At 41.2% G+C, this 18,186-nt stretch overlaps 1 protein-coding gene across 9 annotated transcripts in view; it reads left to right on the forward strand.

Moving 5' to 3' along the window:
- Nucleotides 1-18,186, forward strand: part of cacna1db (calcium channel, voltage-dependent, L type, alpha 1D subunit, b) — a 100,388-nt gene that overhangs the window by 73,502 nt on the left and 8,700 nt on the right. For 8 of the 9 annotated variants that reach the window (XM_047573634.1, XM_047573645.1, XM_047573676.1 and 5 more), the window contains 12 exons: nucleotides 77-187; nucleotides 1,804-1,887; nucleotides 4,872-5,000; nucleotides 6,221-6,286; nucleotides 6,955-7,046; nucleotides 7,678-7,837; nucleotides 7,931-8,058; nucleotides 9,667-9,763; nucleotides 9,855-9,957; nucleotides 12,014-12,115; nucleotides 16,199-16,335; nucleotides 17,230-17,346. In XM_047573634.1, the coding sequence (XP_047429590.1) occupies nucleotides 77-187; nucleotides 1,804-1,887; nucleotides 4,872-5,000; nucleotides 6,221-6,286; nucleotides 6,955-7,046; nucleotides 7,678-7,837; nucleotides 7,931-8,058; nucleotides 9,667-9,763; nucleotides 9,855-9,957; nucleotides 12,014-12,115; nucleotides 16,199-16,335; nucleotides 17,230-17,346 (1,326 nt within the window). Of the gene's footprint in view, nucleotides 1-76; nucleotides 188-474; nucleotides 553-1,803; nucleotides 1,888-4,871; nucleotides 5,001-6,220; nucleotides 6,287-6,954; nucleotides 7,047-7,677; nucleotides 7,838-7,930; nucleotides 8,059-9,666; nucleotides 9,764-9,854; nucleotides 9,958-12,013; nucleotides 12,116-16,198; nucleotides 16,336-17,229; nucleotides 17,347-18,186 lie in introns of all 9 variants that reach the window. The other variant, XM_047573658.1, reaches the window with a different exon arrangement.

Raw genomic sequence — 18,186 nt, forward strand, 5'->3', positions numbered from 1 at the left:
ATTTAAGTGATCATTTCGTAGCTGCTTTAAATTCATGTTCCCTATTTGTCTTTACTGTCTGTCCGTCTCTTTCCAGCATCACGGACAGTCTCACCTGTTCAACTACGCCATGGACATCCTCAACATGGTCTTCACCGGGGTTTTCACCGTAGAGATGATCCTCAAGCTCATCGCCTTCAAACCCAGAGTGAGTCTCTCCTCTCCTCTCCTCTCCTCTCCTCTCCTCTCCTCTCCTCTCCTCTCCTCTCCTCTCCTCTCCTCTCCTCTCCTCGTTTTTATTTTACCTGAAAGCACTTTTCCTTTTAACCCAGCCCTCATTCTTCTTGCTGTGCCCTCCCCTCCCCTTGGACTCTTTGCTCACCCACCCCACCCATCTTCCATTTATCACTCCCCAACCGGAAAACCTCATCTACCTCTAACTCCTTCCCACTCCACCACCCTCCACCTGCTGGATGTACACGCTGCCACGTTCAGGGCTATGTCGGGGACGCCTGGAACGTCTTCGATGCTCTGGTGGTGATTGGCAGTGTAGTCGACATCATACTCAGCCAGGTAGAGAGACGTCAGTATGTGCAGCTCTGTCATTCCCTCTTCCTGCTGCTGCTGCTACTCACCTTCGGTCCGTCCTTCACGTCCTTCCTCCTCCTCCCTTCACTTCCTGTCTTAGTTCTGTTGCTGGCCAGTTCCTGCTCACGAAGGATGTCGGCTGAATCTGTTGTGGACGCAATAATTGATAATGTGCATGGAAAAAAAAATATATATATCTTCATTCACGACCTGCACTGACAATCACTCAGTGCATGCCAGTTCATTAGGTACACCAGTGAAAACGAATGCCTTCTAATAGTCCTGTGCAGGATGTATTCTCCAGGGAGGTTGTGGTATTTAGAATTAGTTTCAAATAACTTTTCATTGAGAGAAGAAGGTAAACAGAGCCGGTAGAAGAAGAGCCTGAGGGATAGCGCCATCTTATCTGCACCATAAGTAGTGCGAGACTATTACGTACGAGATTAAAAAAGCTGAACTATTATCCATCTGGTTGTTGTTTGAAATGCCGCATGAATGGGTCGTATTAACCCGCTGAAAAGACACATATCGGAGTGTGGACATGTTCCTGTCGAAACTGGGGCAAGGACCACATTCAGAAAGTCAGCATAGCATGTAAACATGCCAACGCACTAATTGTGTTTGTTCCAGGGGATTCATGAGTCTGAAGCCTTGAGGGAAGAAACTGTTGCACAGTCTGGGTGTGTAGGGCCTGAATGCTCCGCTGCCTTTTCCCAGATGTGTTGTAAATGTTCGTGACGTCCTCGCTGTTCATTGCAGGGTCTCGTATTCTAAGTTGGGTTGGTGCAGGTCTCAAACCAGACAGTGATGCAGCAAAAAGATCCTCCAGCTGAGTCACCACCTTAATGACGCTGTTTAGGAATCAGCTGAACGTTAGAGCAATCATTAATGAGGATGAAGTGCAGAACTGAAATTAAATTAGAACGGATTAGTTTTCCCTGGTGTACCTAATGAACTGGCAGGTGAGTGCACGTTGGCAACATCAATTCTTTTAAAAATAGTTTTAAGTCTATTTGAGTTATTTAGCTAAAAAACAAAAAAAAAATAATAAACCAATTATTCAAATCAAATTATAAAACAAACTCTGGTTTTTCAACTTCACTCTGTCATGTCAGAGCACAACTTTTTTTTTAATGTTCTTTCCCAATTCTTTTCTTTCTTTCTTTCACCTTTTTTTCTTTGCTTTGTCGTCTGTCTTTCTTCTTTTCTGTGTGTCTTTGTCGCCTGTGCTCGCAGAACTATTTTGCTGATGCATGGAACACGTTTGATGCCTTAATTGTTGTGGGTAGCGTGGTTGACATTGCCATCACTGAGATCAATGTAAGTAGCCATTTAACGCACGTGTGTCTTTGCTCTGTGTGTGTGTGTGTGTGTGTGTGTGCGTGTGTGCGTGTGTGTGTGTGCCTTACTTTAGTATCAGAACAAAGCTTCCTCATGACTGTGTATGTGTATTTAATAGTTAATACTGAATTAATATAATTATCCATATAGATATAAAGAAATTATAGGACTTAAGTATCAGTTGTATTGTGTTATTTGTTGTCCCATTTAACTGCAAGCTCCAAGCTCCTGTTCCTCGCTTCTAATCGGGTTCATCTAGACCTGCTGCTACCTGTCCTGGATTACAGCATCACTCCTATCTCATGCTTTCAGACACTTTTTCCCATGTAAACATTTCTCAAATAATTGCAGCGAGGCAAGGCATGGAGTCATGCATCAGAGGCCATAGAGGTAGAAATTCAAAACATGTCCTGTTCATTGTTAAATCATGTAATGTGACTTCGACATGACATGAAAGAATAGACCATCCCCAAAAACATTGTAGAAGAAATTTGCCAGAGGGGAAGAAATGAAGTTTCCTTTCGTACGTAACGGGTGAAGGCATTTATATTTTTATTTAGAATTTCAGAGTTAGCCGTGTGGATTTCATGTGTAAAGTGTAGACAGTTGTGCTGCATAGAGTTTTAGCTAAGAGCTCATTTCCCTCAGCTTTGTGTGCATGCAGCTTATATCTGGTGCTGAGAATATATGTGGTAAAGCTTTTGCATGAGAGGCCCATCACAGGTCTGCCATGGTCTTGTTGGAAAATCTGTAATGCTGTGTTGTTTATTATTATTATTTTTATTATTATTTTTTCAAATAAAGGAGCTTAATGTAATTCATTTTTGACTACAACCTCGGTACTGATGATGTGTGTGTGTGTGATGTCATGGGTCTGGTCGCTGTGTGGCTCGGATTAACCTGAGGCTTTTGGTTTCAAGTCGGCAGCCATTCCTGTTGTCAAGGTGATAGTGGAGCCAGGGGTAAGGAGCCCCTCCTCTTTTATTCAAGACCCTCATCTGTTCCCATGATCATCCAAAAAAAAAAAAAAAAAAAAAAAAACCAAAGCATCGGCATCTTGTTGTGTTACCACCGGCGCTCAGTTACTGCTGAAAACACTAGAGCATCTGTTGTCTCTTATTCGTTAGTGTGAGGGTCTGTGTCTGAACTCTCCGTGTTTGTCTCGTTTGGAATCCACGTGCATTTTGGCACCAGTTTCAATCCGCTGACGTTTGTTGTTTTTCGTCCTGCCTGGATGCATGGCATGACGGAGCACACCATGGTCTTTCGTCTTTCCTCTGAACGTAGCTTTTTGCAGTGTTTACAGTTACAATTCTATTGTATTTACTCAGAACTGACCACCTTTCTTGTCAAATGTGCCCTAACAAGTGTGCAATCTACCATTTGTTAGTGAGTTATTGTCTTTGGAGTCTGTTTTCAATCAGTCATCCATGAATATACCCAAAAAAAAAAAAAAAAAAAAAAACAAGACGAGAGGAACAACATCTGTGGGTGTTGACAGTTGAAACTCACAAGTGTGATGATCTGTTATCAACCAGATACTTATCTGGAATCAGGAGCATTTGTTTGGATCTTTTTGTGAAACCCCTCTCTGAACAGGGAGGCGACCCACCGAGACCAGATCAGACAACCCTACCTCATAGCAATGACACGTCATGATGGCAGCAGGCACACACATGCACAAAAATGCTTTAGGAACAACTGACAAAAAAACAAAAAGAACGGCACAAGGTGTCGACCTGGCCTCCAAATTCACTAGATCCCAAACTGATCCATGTGTGATCCATTTACCTCGGAGATTGGAAGTCGACACTGGGAATCCGAATGAGTTGTCGGCGTTCCAGTTACAGAAGTTGGAAAAACTAGATGGTCATGTCCATGAAAGCTCTCGGCTTGTCTAAATATAACTTGGTAGAAACCGGGTGTGTTCAGTGTTTACATATTTTGAGTTTAGAGTGAAATTAAAATAAAAAATAAAAAAATCTGGATATTAACTTATATTATTGCTATAATGTTAAACCAAATTTAGACTATTTAAGTTAGTAATACAAATTCTAAATGCTATTTGAACCAACTTGTAAAAAGTGATGAAATGTACAAGACCACACGCGGCAGAAATTTATAAAAGCATTCAAAAGTTTGAATTGTTTAATTTAAATGGCAAAAAAAAAAAAAAAAATTCTGCTAAATTCACTATTAATCACAGTTTGCCATAGTGGTGTCTTACACTGTTTTGGTTTTAGCGCAACATGAACTTGTAGGTCCCATATGACACATGGAAAACTTAAATTACAGCATTTCAACATATGCATGTGGAAAAATACTGACTGTCCAAGCGATTTAATGCTACAAAAACGTAGCTTCTAATTACTCTTTACACACGGGGCGGCCATCTTGGTAAGTCAAGTCAGGCGTAGTGAGGATTCTATGACTTTCTGAGACTTCGGGGGACTCGGAACTCGGAAATTCCGACTTCTGAGTACAAATGGAACGCACCATTAGTATCTTAGTACTAGTACAGAGGCCCCCCCTTCTTAGCCCATAGGACCCCTATACAACCTCCTGGTACCAAACACCACAGCATAAATGTGATCAAGAAAGACCAGCTTGCCCCTGTTTCAGCTTGTTTTGTTTTTTTTTGTTTTTTTTTGGATATATATCATGACCTGGGTGACTGCGCAGACATCATCCTCAGTGTATGCAAAGTCTACTAATGGCATGGCGTCTGATGTGACGTGGCGTCTGCATGCATACTGGTTGTTGCCTTGGAATTTTAGGAAGTATTTTTAGTCAGTTTTACTGCACGTTTGTGTTTCTATTTAGCTAACGTGACGCATACATCAAGACAAGGCATGTATTCCTAACTGCATGAATGACTCCGAGGATTATTGCAGTGCTGGGATGTTTCTGTGTATTTTGTTGCCGTGCTCCTGAAATGATCAGTCACTTTACGTCCACCTCAGAACACAGAGGACAGCGCTCGCATCTCCATCACCTTCTTCCGCCTGTTCAGGGTGATGCGATTGGTCAAACTGCTGAGCAGGGGGGAGGGAATCAGGACTCTGCTGTGGACATTCATCAAATCCTTCCAGGTGAGACGGTAGCTTCTGCAGAACATAAAACTAATTTTTACCCACGATTCCCAGTTGGGCACTGCACTGTGTTAGCACTACCTGCTAATGTGGAAATCTTGGAACATTTACAACTCGGGGGAAAAAAGTAATAATTAAATGTTATCAAGGTGAAATGAATAAACAGGGCCTATCACATTTATTCTGACGTATTTATTTACATTGAAACACATTTAAACTGCTACCTCTGTCTGTGATATCAATAGCAGCGCGACTGGCTACCGTAATAATTGGAGTCTGCGTGCAACAATTTTTATCTCATTCATAAAAAAATTAAGTTGGCAACATTTTCAGGGACAGCTTTAGCCGGGGGACACATCATACAAAACTGGGACATTTTTTGGCACGAGTCTTCTCGTTCTGCTGCTTCATTTTTTGGACCTCTCCGTCTTCACCACGCGGTCGTGTTTAGAAGCGCTACATTGAAAATGGTCCTGTCTGAAACAATGTCTCACGGCGAAACGTTCCGAACGCCATGTAATCAAATACACCGGTATATTAAAAAAAAGTCTGCCTAAGCCAGTCTGGCTAATGTGTACTTTTTTAATGTCTTTTTTGAAATCTGTAAAGACTGTTGAAGGTGTGTAAAGACAGTTTTAGCTGACGTCCTCTGCCTAGTTTTGCCTCAATAATTATTGCTTTTTTTCCCCCCAAAGTGCGGGATATCGACACTTCCGATCTAGACTCTTCAAAATATGGATGCCAAGTCTGCTTTCGCAAGAAAAATATGAATTATTGTATGACACAGAATGTGTCATCAATTCAAAAAAGTACAAAGCGTGAGAAAGAGGGAGCGCAGGGAAATGCCCAGACACCGAGACGGACCTCTATGATGGAAACCTTTTAATTCGGAGAGACCGAGTGATCGTTACAAGCATGTACATGTAGATTATGTCAATATGCGGTTGTTTCTTAACGGAAACATAGAAATGGGAAATGATAGAGAATGTAGAATGTGAACTTTTATAGTTGACTTGTCGATTTTCTCTGATTAAATAGAAGTCTGATAATTGTCAGCTTGTTTAATTCTTGTAAAATACATTTTTCATAAGTACATTAACACATACATGTACACAAGTAGATGTCATAAAGTATCAGTATGGGTAAGTAATAGTTAAATCTATGTGTATTCAAACAAGGTGTCATTCATATCTCTCTTTCTTTCTGTCTTCCTTTCCCAGGCTCTTCCCTACGTTGCTCTGCTGATAGCAATGTTGTTCTTCATCTATGCCGTCATTGGGATGCAGGTAATGTAAACACACACACATACGCACAAAAGGAGGCATGACAAAATAAAGGTCAATTTAAGACAGCTTACAGCGAAGAGTGAAAAAGTCAAGTCGAGGCAGGTGATTCAAACCGCAAAAGTTCAGCAAAAGTTGATCCAGTGGAAATCACTCAATCAGGACACGGAGGCAAACAGCGAACACGAGGGATCGAAAAAAAGAAATGAGAAAGAAAAACCACAGATGAACTGACAAAGGGAGAAACGGGAGAATTTATATGTACAAAGAAAAAAAGGGGAAATAAAACCCAGGTGAAACTAATGATGGTGGAGTGAAAACTAGCAGAAAGACACAGGAACTTTTCAAAGTAACTCAGGAAGCAAGAAAAACATGAAATTCATTGGTTTTCTGTAACTGAATGACCAGTTATTATGTCTTTGTGCGGTGGGAGGAAGCAGAAGTACCCTGAGAGAACCTGACGCAGACACTGGGATGACATGCAAACTCTGCACTGATTTTCACTAAACCGTAAATAAAGTAAACTGGAAGAAAGTAACATAACATGACAGAACTCAGCTGAATAGACTGAAACTACCAGAAAAACTGGAGAAAAAAAGACAATCCAAAACTCATTAACATGACTTATTAACGACTAATAATAATCTAGTAATAATCTTTTCTGCTTTCAGGTGTTTGGGAAAATAGCCATGGTGGATGGAACACAAATAAACCGCAACAACAACTTTCAAACCTTCCCACAAGCCGTCCTGATGCTCTTCCGGTCGGTATTTATTTATTTTTTTGTGTGTGTTTCCTAATTAATACTTAAATCAGCGATCTTCAGCTTTTTTTAGGCCACGGACCCCAAACTGGTTGATCGATTTATTATATGTGTTCTATATTAAAGCCTAGTGCAAGTTATAAATATACATTATTATTATTATTATCATTCAATATTAAGCTATTCAAATAATACACAGGATCAGATATTCATTTCTGTTTGTTTTAAAATGACAAAGCGATACATTTTGACCTCAGTAATCTGCTGATGGGAGCGAGCTGCTCTGTTAGCTTCTCTTCTGCTAATATTGCAGCCTCTGAGATTTTACCTGGGGACTGAATAGGGTCTGTGTGTAATATGCAGCCTCGTGATTGGCTCAGCAGCGATGGGGGCGGGGCCTAATGTGTACAGGAGGCTTAGATTGACAGGTCTAGCGTTGACTGAAAGATAACTTTGTTTTATCGCTTCACTAAAATGTGTTGGATTCATGTTAATGTGTATTTAAAGAAAATTTAATTTGTGATGGGAAATTAACAAAATATATAAAAAATGTCTAATCAACTGAAGATTTTGTGATCCCCCCTCCCTGTTGAAGACCTGATGATGTTTGTTTTTTGTCGGTCTGTTTTAGATGTGCCACAGGGGAGGCCTGGCAGGAGATCATGCTGGCCTGTCTGCCAGGAAAACTGTGTGACTCTGAGTCAGATTACAACCCCGGAGAGGAGAGAACCTGCGGCAGCGGCTTCGCAATAATCTACTTCATCAGCTTCTACATGCTCTGCGCTTTCCTGGTATTCTACAAGACGCCCCACGGCGTTCGGTCCCAGCCGCGTTCACCCGTGTGCAGTTAATCATAACTCTGATTCTGTACGTTCCGATTTCAGATCATCAACCTGTTTGTCGCCGTCATCATGGATAACTTCGACTATCTGACCCGTGATTGGTCGATTCTTGGGCCTCACCACCTGGATGAGTTTAAACGGATCTGGTCAGAATACGACCCTGAAGCCAAGTGAGTACCTGGGACCCGTTTAATAGAGTGTTATCACATACACCAATCAAGCATAACATTATGACCACCTTCCTATTATTGTGTAGGTCTCTCTTCCAAAACAGTTAGGACTCATCACAGAGTGGGTGTTGGTTGCCGGGACTTTGGGTCCTGTGGGTTGAGGGGAGGGGCCTCTATGGATCATCCTACAGATGCTTGATCAGTTTGGGATCTAGTGAATTTCGAGGCCAGGTCAACACCTTGTGCAAAAGCAGTTAAGGAACAACTAAAAAAAAAAAAAACATGAAAAACATCATGTTTTCTTCTTTAACTGTTCTTTAACTGTTTTTTGTGTGTCTGGGTCAGACTGCTGAGGTGTGTTATTAACATTATCTGGTCTAGGTGGGTGCTTCATGTCTAAGTAACATCCACATGAATGGATGCCAGGTCCAAAAGTTTCCCAGCAGAACACTGAAATATCACAAGACACAAGTATCATTCACTTCTCCTGACAGTGGTCATAATGTTATGCCTGATCCGTGAAGTCAGTCCACCTCCCTGTTCAGAGAGTAGTTTTCCAGTAGGATGAAAGTTATCTGATTCCAGATAACACCTACGTCTGAACTGTATGCTACTTCCCAGCTACTTCCCAGCTTGTTCTTTGAACATATTCACGGATCAACTGCGTTTACATGCACGTTAAAAAACAAAACAAATTATTGCCTTGAAATCGGAGTTCTTCTTATCCGGGTTAAGACGCCCAGATAGGGCGGTAGGAATTTGATTTTCTCCGGCATGTATACGCTGAATCGGACACTTTAATCTGATAATCCATGTGCGCGTGCTCCTGAACCGCTGCGCTGGCGTGTGACCCCGCAACAAAAACATCCAAGAAAGCTGGTCGCAGAAGAAGAAGAAGGTAAACGGAGCCCGTAGAAGAACCGTCTGAGGGATAGCGCCATCTTATCTGCACCAGAAGTAGCGCGAGCATTACGTACGAAATTTAAAAAATGTGCTATTGTCCCTATGGTTGTTTGAAATGCCCGTCTGCTGCATGAACGACTCTTGTTTGTTATATGACACAATAGGTCAACCGGAAAGCGGGCCGTATTAACGTGGTATTAACCTGTTGAAAAGACACATATCGCCACCTAGTGCGGAGGAGGAGATCATGTTCCCGTCAGTTATTCGATTGTAATCAGACTGTAGTCAGAAAGTCGTATTTTGAGCATAGCTCGATTAAGCTCTGCATGTAAACGCACTGACTGATCCCAAACCTGTCAACAAGAAACTGAGGACAAACTGTGACAGATTTTAAACCTGTTTCAACACATTTGACACGAAAGGTAAAGTCACGGCAGTTCTGTGTTTATGAATACACAGGATAAGATATTCATGAAAACAATGGAAATCAACAGCTATGACAAAAGATGACAGGTTGTCATGCATCCATGCATGTGGAAAAACAAAAATAAAAAGTAAAATGTCAGATTTAAACTGAGCCACAACCCAACATGACATGATGCATTTTGGTTTCAGTTGTAGCACACGTCGTAGCAAATAACATGTGTGTTTGTCTTGTTTTGTCTCATCCTGTCAGTAATGTGCACCTGTATGTTTTTTTGTCAGGGGCAGGATAAAACATCTGGATGTGGTGACTCTGCTAAGGAGGATCCAGCCTCCGCTCGGCTTCGGCAAGCTCTGCCCTCACAGAGTGGCCTGTAAGGTGAGCGTCCACGCAGACTGAGATACGTAACCAGTGTTCCAGGTCTTTTAAAATACTTGACGTCCGCTCGATAATCTGAATTCTGTTGCAGCGTCTGGTGGCGATGAACATGCCCCTGAACAGCGACGGGACTGTGATGTTTAACGCCACCTTGTTCGCTCTGGTCCGCACTGCTCTCAAGATTAAGACGGAGGGTGAGTTTTCAGCTCGCGTCTCAAGGATTATTTACTCTATGGTTTATGTGTCTGAACGGTGTATTACCGTTCAAAGAAAAATCTGACGAACAATCTGATATTAAAGAGGTAAAGAGACAAAGCAGAGGTGAGACTCTCCTTTACTGCAGCATTCAGGCGTGAAATCTGTTTGAGAGTCCAGCCCAGAGAAAACAATACAGCACATTTACAATGTTAAACAAGGTGACACTTTATGGTATTCTCCTGTTTGTTTTACTGCACTCTTTTAACCTCACAGTCTAAATAAAGCCTTCCCAGGGTAGAGTGTTGCAAAGTATCAGACGTTTGTTTCTATGAACAAACTATGCTAAATTAGGCCTAGTTGCCCATGGAATTAAAGAGCTAAATCAAAAATTCTGCTACTTGTACTTTTATCCCAAGATTGTACGAACAGTGTTGCTGATATAACATAACAGCTTATTGAGAGCAGTATCTTGGTTCCAGTCAATGCTCAGAAAGTCCACCTACAAGCCAAAACATGTTACCACAAGATAGAGAAGTTATTCAATAACAACCAGTCTCTCAGTACCACACTGCAGAGACACAGGACTCATTCATTCATTCATTCGTTTTCTATTACCGCTTCTCCTCTGGAGGGTCGCGGGCTGGGATGGATCTTATCCCAGCTCTCATTGGACAAGAGAATTAGAATTTAAAAAACCTTTATTTGTCCCACAATGGGGAAATTGCAGTTGGCAACAACATACATACAGGAGAATAACAAGAATAAAGAGCAGACTGTATAGAAAGATAAAGAAAAATAATTAAAATAAAATTAGAATATAATAGAGGGTATGATGCACGTGACGTCACAGTTAGCGAAGTCTCCATGGTTACGGCCACTGAGCAAAAATTGACAGTTGAACGTGGAGATTAGCAGCATTAGATTGAATCATAGACTTTAGTGGCGTCTAAATTGTAAAATTAATTAAAAAAAAAAAAAAAGGAGAAGAGCTTTGAGAAGAGTTGTGCGACTGACTGAACCAACACATTTGAAAAGTAGTCAGAGATATATTTTTACAGATATCAATCAAAGAACAGAGAAGTAAATGTATCGCTGCATTAAGAAAAAACAACTGGAATCCAGGCACAGAAACCTGGTGTTGTGGTTCACATTTAGTGTCAGGTAATATTAATTTATGCTGTGTTTTTGTTTTATGAAGTCAAACCTTAAGTTACTTCTTAAGTTACGTTCTGGAGGGCTGTCAGATAAGTTTGTAGATGTTATTGTTTTTGTGTACTTACAGCCGACAGAACTATTTCAGCTCCAACAGTAAATAACAATAAAACAATAAATGGAATATTTTGCGATCACTCCTCGTCATCCTTTTAACGTTCTGTCAGACGCTACAGTATTATATGGCTAACGTTGCTTCTCAGTAAAGGTCTTAGCGTTAGCATCTCTTATTTAGCTACATTTATCATAATGAAATTACCTAAAACTAAGTAAAACTGAGGCTAATCCACTTTTCCAAATCCATACTAGTTTGTATAGATCACTGTCGAGTCCGATTGTCCTTAATGCCATCGATGACATATATTATAAAAAAAACTTTGAATTGCACAGATTATAATAATTTTGCATATATTACGAATGTTCATTGTGGACCCTAACTGCAGCATTAAGGAGAGGTTGTGTTCACCTTGGATATGTCTGTCAGTGTGCCGCAGGGCTGACGAGATTAGAATCATCAGTTAAACTAACAAAAAATGTCTGTGCACGCTGGGAGGAAGCCGGAGTACCCAGAGAAAACCCATGCAGACACAGGGAGACACCTTGGCTCCATAACATATGAATAACATCTCTCACTGTAACTTCATATCAGACTGTGGGTGTTTTGCATTATTTTATCAACCGCAAATCTGTGCCACTGTTAAAACCTATAAAGATTGTGTTGTGTGTGGGTGGCAGAGAGACATGACTAATACTGAGTCATGTCCCGTTTATATTTAACAGTTAAGGGATTCCCATAACTAAATTACTAATGTGAAGTGTTGGTCTTGTGCCATGTCTAAGGTAACCTGGATCAGGCCAACGAGGAGCTCAGGGCTGTGATCAAAAAGATCTGGAAGAGGACCAGCATGAAGCTGCTGGACCAAGTGGTGCCCCCTGCAGGCGGTCAGTGGTCATTATACCCACACACACACACACACACACACTTTTAAGTCCTTCTCTTTTTTCTTGCACACACGTGATATGAGCGCACATTGTCGCTCATTTATTTCCCACGAGTAGGTCTCAGTAATTTACACATGACCGCAGTTAAATTTGCATCTGCAAATAAGGACGTCTGCAAAACAATTCCACAGTTGTGCTATGTCCATTAATAGAAGAAGGAAGTCGCCATTTACTACGTGAAAATAGTAAGTCAGGTTCTCAGGAAGGCACTGATCAAAAGCAAAAAGTGCACTTGAGCAATAACCGTCTCACGTAAACCGAGCAGTAAACGAGGCGCCAGCAATCACTTGATCTCGGATCTCAGTTGCCAGTCACTGAGGAATGGATCCAGCTTCATGAGCAGACTGAATACGTCATCAGGCGAAAATCAACTGACAAATGAATTAGTGTCTTCAAATCATGTTAAAATCTAATTAAAGCAAAAATAAGAAATGTCACGCATGAGTTTAGTGAAAAGTGATTCAGTCATTGATTAAAATGGGTTAAAACATTTTGCTACCTCCAGTTAAACAAAAGGAGGTGGAGTCACACACTCGTAGCTGATAAGGGTTAAATAATTAAACCAGACACTTCACCAATTAACAGATTCTTGAATGAAGCACAAACCAGAACTGGAAATACAGACTTTCAATATATTGAGGGAAAAAAAATGTAAATGTCAAACATATTTTATAATACAAAACAACATAAGAACCCATGTGGGAGAAAATAATGTACAATAGGTATAAAATATACATTACTACAAACATAGTAAGACTAAAATGAAAACAAAAAAAAACAACCAAAGAAAATACATATATATACATATATATATATAATAATTTTTTATTACTTTTATATTATTTTTATACATTTTTACATCTAATTAATTGCAGAAAACATCAATTTTTAATTCAGCTTAGAGGAATAATTGTTTCTACTACTCTTATCAACAGGCAGTGGATAAATATGCTTGCTTTATGAAAATACATGTTTATATTTTTATTGCAATAGTCCAGAAGTTGGAAGTCCAAATAAGCTGCGTCACTGACTCAGAGAGCACTCAGGCCTCGACACACGTTTTAAATACTTGCTTCTCCCTTTTGGAAGAGGAAACACTTGTTGAAGGTTAACAAGAGGCCTTCAGTTTTTGCTTTTCTGACGCAGCCAGACCAAGACACTGTACAGAAGCGCTCCTTATCTCTCTTTGTCTCACGTCTCTCTTTGCTTCTTCACTCTGTCTTCTTCTAGCGTCGCCTAAAAACGTCAGAAACATTTGTTTTTATATATAACTCGAGCCTCAACTGTTTTCTCTCTCCGCCTATTCCTCATTCTTAAAAATGTGTGTGTGTCATATATGAAACCTTTGGGTAAGAGACACTACAACTGGTTTGACTTGCAAATTGGGCATCCCTAAGTTTAGCTGTGCACTTCTTTTATGAGCAGCTGTATTTGCATGCACCCCACGTTTTCTATTTCAAGTGTTCGGGAAGAGTGGAAGGTTCAATGTAAATTCAAAGCTGTGATACGGGATGACGTTACATGTGACGCTCTTGTCGACCTTTTAGATCAGTTTCAGAGAAAGGACCTTGTGAAACTTTACAATGATGAATGCATCCCAGTTAGCCTTTTGCCCAGGCATGTTTAAATGTGATTTTAATGTGTGACAGTCTATGTGAACTTCTGTAGCCGTAGCTATTACAGCCTCATTTCATGCTTAAGCTTGTCACACTTAATTCTGCTGCATGCCTTTGTGTGTATTAGTTTGTTAATCCCTGTTCACTCTTTTCTTTTTGCCAAGCTTCTGTCTCTTCCACAGCCTCCTCTGCTTTCAGTCATGGCCTCTTCTTCTTCTTCTTCTTCTTCTTCTTGTCTCTTCTTGTCTTTCTGCCATCCTGAGCTCTTTGGAGCAGTTCTGTTTTAGTTCTGGTGGCATGAAACTACTGGTACCTCTTTTTAAAAACTTCACCAGGCTCTGTTCAGAAAGAACGTCATAGATAGATAGAAAGATAGATAGTCACAGATTTTCTTTCTGAATTGAGCCTTTTGTGGTTTCTGTCTGGCTGTGTCAAGTCTTGTAGAGAAATGCACATTTCCTACACGACCGGTTCAGCCATCCTCTTTTTGTTTCATTATTATTGTTCAGCCTCTGTCCCCTCAGTGCTTCACTAGCCGCCTATCTGAGGGAATCAGACCCACGCTTCACTAGCCTCCCTGCATGGCCCGACAGTGCGTGTGTTTAGTCGCAGCTTTGGCAGGAAGCTTCTGTAGATCTGACCCCTCAGTTCTGCCTTCTTGCATGTGCTTCTCACCGCTGACGTCGTCATTCTCCTGCGATATTGTGGCGATGTAACCCGTGTTTCTGAAATGGTGGACGTTAAAGATTCTGCAGTCACCTGATAACGACGTGTTGGACTTTGCATTTTACCGAAATGAACAGAAAAACGTGTTTATTTGGTGTTCAGCCCAGTCATAAAATACTGTACTGTGTTCAGAGAGGAGAGCCTCATAACCACACCTGATGGCATGTAGCCAGTGTTATCAGTCATCAGGTCATTACCTGCTTCACATGTATGTGGGTAAATGTAACTTTGTAACCCTAACCCTAAGTTACACTGTATTGCCAAAAGTATTCACTCACCCGTAAAAGCAACTGAGTTCAGGTGTTCTAATCACTTCCATGGCCACAGATGTACAAAACCAAGCACCTAAGCATCCAGCCTGAAAGAATGGGTCGCTCTGAGGAGCTCAGTGAATTCCAGCGTGGTGCTGTGATGACACACGTGCAACAAGTCTCGGAAACGACTGCAACTCAGCCATGAAGTGTCAGGGTCAGTGGATGCTGAGGTGCATAGTGCACAGAGGTCTGCAGAGTCAATCGCCGCAGGCCTCCAAACTTCATTCAGATTGTCTCACGAACAGCGTGCAGAGAGCTTCATGGCCAAGCAGCCGCATCCAAAGCATACATCAACAAGTGCAATGCAAAGTGTCAGATGCAGTGGTGTAAAGCCACCGAGATCACGCTTCTCCATGTGACAATCTGATGGATGAATCTGGGTTTGGCTGGTTGGTTGCCAGGACAGCGATACTTATCTGATAACATTGTGTGAAGTGAGATGTTTGATGGAGTAGGGGATTATGGTGTGGGGTTGTTACTTAGTTAGTTCCAGTGAAAGACATGTTTCCTACTACTACTGGGGATGTGGCCTTCCTGTTCCAACATGACTGCGTGTCACTGCATAAAGCAAGGTTCGTAAAGACGTGGATGAGGGAGTGGTGTTGGTCCTGATGCCAACCCGGTGACGAATGATGACCCAAAGATTGACTGGAAGCTTGGAAATTGGTCAAAAATTCCCGTAAACGCACGTAAATGTTGTGAAAAGATCTTCCCAGAACGGTTGAAGCTTCAAATGGGTGGGCCGATGTCATATTAAACCCTATGCATTAAGAATGGGATGTCACTTAAGTTCATACAGAAAGGCAGGTGAGCGAATACTCTTGGCAGTATAGTGTATTTCTTCATAGAGCTTTGTGTAGAAACTGTTCCTTTGAGATTTGAATATTTATAACAATAAGATTTAGGCACAACTTTGCCATCAGTTCAAGCTGCAATCACAGAGTAAGACACGCGCTCTAGACCCGTCATTACTGCATCCTCCTTCATGAAAACCGTGGGGTTTAGTGCGTGACTGTTACATTAGAAAGGATTAGTTTTCCTAGTGCACCTCCTGAACTGTCCAGTGAGTGCAGGTCATGAAAGCATAACACACGGATGCAGGGATTTGTGTTGTGTGTGATCCTCTGTAATCCTATAATCCACTGATCATAGTTTTTCCTGAACACTTGGTTTTCTTCTCATTTCGATTGCCGCATCATTGGGCAGTTTTTCTGCTAAATGACTCGTGTGTTGATACTTTCAGAGCTCTCTTACGTGGTGAGATAGGACTTTTTTAATGTTGTTGTTATGTTAAAAACAGGCCTGTTTCGGTGTTGTTTTTCGGTGTTGACCTCGGAGGCTTTGGTGTGTCTGGTCTGTTCTCTCAGATGACGAGGTAACAGTGGGGAAGTTCTATGCCACATTCCTGATACAGGACTACTTCAGAAAGTTCAAGAGGCGCAAAGAACAAGGGCTTGTGGGAAGGCACTCGTGGGAGAGGCTGAACACCACCTTGGCTCTGCAGGTGAGTAAAGCACCGAGCGCGACCATAATCATAGGTCTTTCTAGACAACTAAACACACAACTAGATTTGACACAATCAGCCCAACATTATTATATTATTAAACACTGTCATGAGTGTAAGGAATTGAATGAACAAAAACACACACGAATCCAACCAAAAGGAAAACAGGATCATCCAAAAGGGAAGTGAAACACAAACAGGGCTGTGGAACAATAGGATCGCATGCAGGTGGCTGAACAAGGGGAAAGCCATGGCTATAAATATACAATTACGAGTACCAAGAAACAGCCTTGAGCGGAGGAGCACGCAGACAGAAGGCACACCCAGACAGGTGAAGGCTATAACAGGGGAGGGGAAAAGGAGCTCATCTGGATCACGGCAGTTTTTCTCACTTATGCAGTGGGAGATTTCTTTTGTTCGGTTCACAGCTTTGTGAAAACAAACTACAGTATGTAAAACACCTCCTGGTTGCGCCGTTATCAGCTTTTCTCTGGAACTGTGTCCCGTCGCATAAACGGTTCCATAAACGTCTAGCAGATTATACAGAGTATCAGACTTACACGGAAATATTTATGTGAGAAATAGCGTATGACGTGTCACAGTGACATTCTTGACTTCAGGTGAAGGTTACAGACAGATTTGAAGAAATTTCCTTCCCACAGGCATAAAAACTTTCCAAGCCAAGATGCTCCTATGATTAAAATGTTTCCCCACTGGATATTTCATATTTGAGCTGACCCTTTAAAAGAGGTTTCTCTTGTCTTATCAGCATTTATGAGCCACTCTGCGACGGTCCAGAAGAGACACTTTAACACTGGGCTTCTCTCAGCTAGACCGAGACACAATGGCCTCTCACAGCTTTTAGGTTTGGTGTGACGTGTGCTCTGTTTGCAGGCCGGCTTGCGCACGCTGCATGACATCGGACCAGAGATCCGTCGAGCCATATCATGCGACCTACAGGAGGAAGGGCTGGTAGATGCCATCGGAGAAGAAGAGGAGGAAATCTACAGGGTGAACATCTGGAAATCTCCACTTCACACATTTGATTTGAACCATAAGATATTCTCTTACGATTATAATTGTTCACCTTCCATGTTTTTTCCCCAAACAAGTTCAGTTTCTTGTTTTAAATATCCCAAGCAGCTGTACTATGTAGTAGGGGTGGGTATTGGCAAGGACTTCACGATACGATACGTATCACGATACTTGAGTCAAGATATGGTACATTATAGCGATATTATGATATTACGATATATTGCGCATGTACATATTCTATGTAGTTCACTGCAGCTTAAATGCAGCTTAAAATACACGTTGTATATGTGTACATCAGATGACAGTGATAATTCGTTGGACAAAATGACACAAATCCAAATGATCCATTTGCAGTTTATTGCTCTTGTACAGAAATAGTGGTGGTGGAGGTGCAAAAGTTGTTCATAATCAGCCCAAAACATGACTTTTTCTTTTCCTTTTTTATTAAGACATTCAAAATCGATATTGTATCAGAAGAAAAAGTATCACAATACATTGCCACATTGATATTTTTTCCCACCCCTGCTGTGTAGTGACGCCATCATGACAAACAGGAACCTATAATATCTAATTAATGCTTATTTTGATTCAAATAAAACACCAGGTTTTTTTTTTTTAAAGGATCCTTTTCAAATTAAAGCTCACAATCTTGACGTCATCGCTATTATTATTTTCCTCCTTCCTAAGTCTTCTGTACTTGCATCCTTTATTAATGTCTTACAAGTATTTTGGTAATAATATTGTCACCACATTATTTCTACTGGGATTCTTCATCCGTACAGCGTTCGGACTCTTTAGTGCTGCTACGTTTACATT

Source organism: Mugil cephalus, chromosome 1 (assembly GCF_022458985.1).
Source record: "Mugil cephalus isolate CIBA_MC_2020 chromosome 1, CIBA_Mcephalus_1.1, whole genome shotgun sequence".
Taxonomy (NCBI): domain Eukaryota; kingdom Metazoa; phylum Chordata; class Actinopteri; order Mugiliformes; family Mugilidae; genus Mugil; species Mugil cephalus.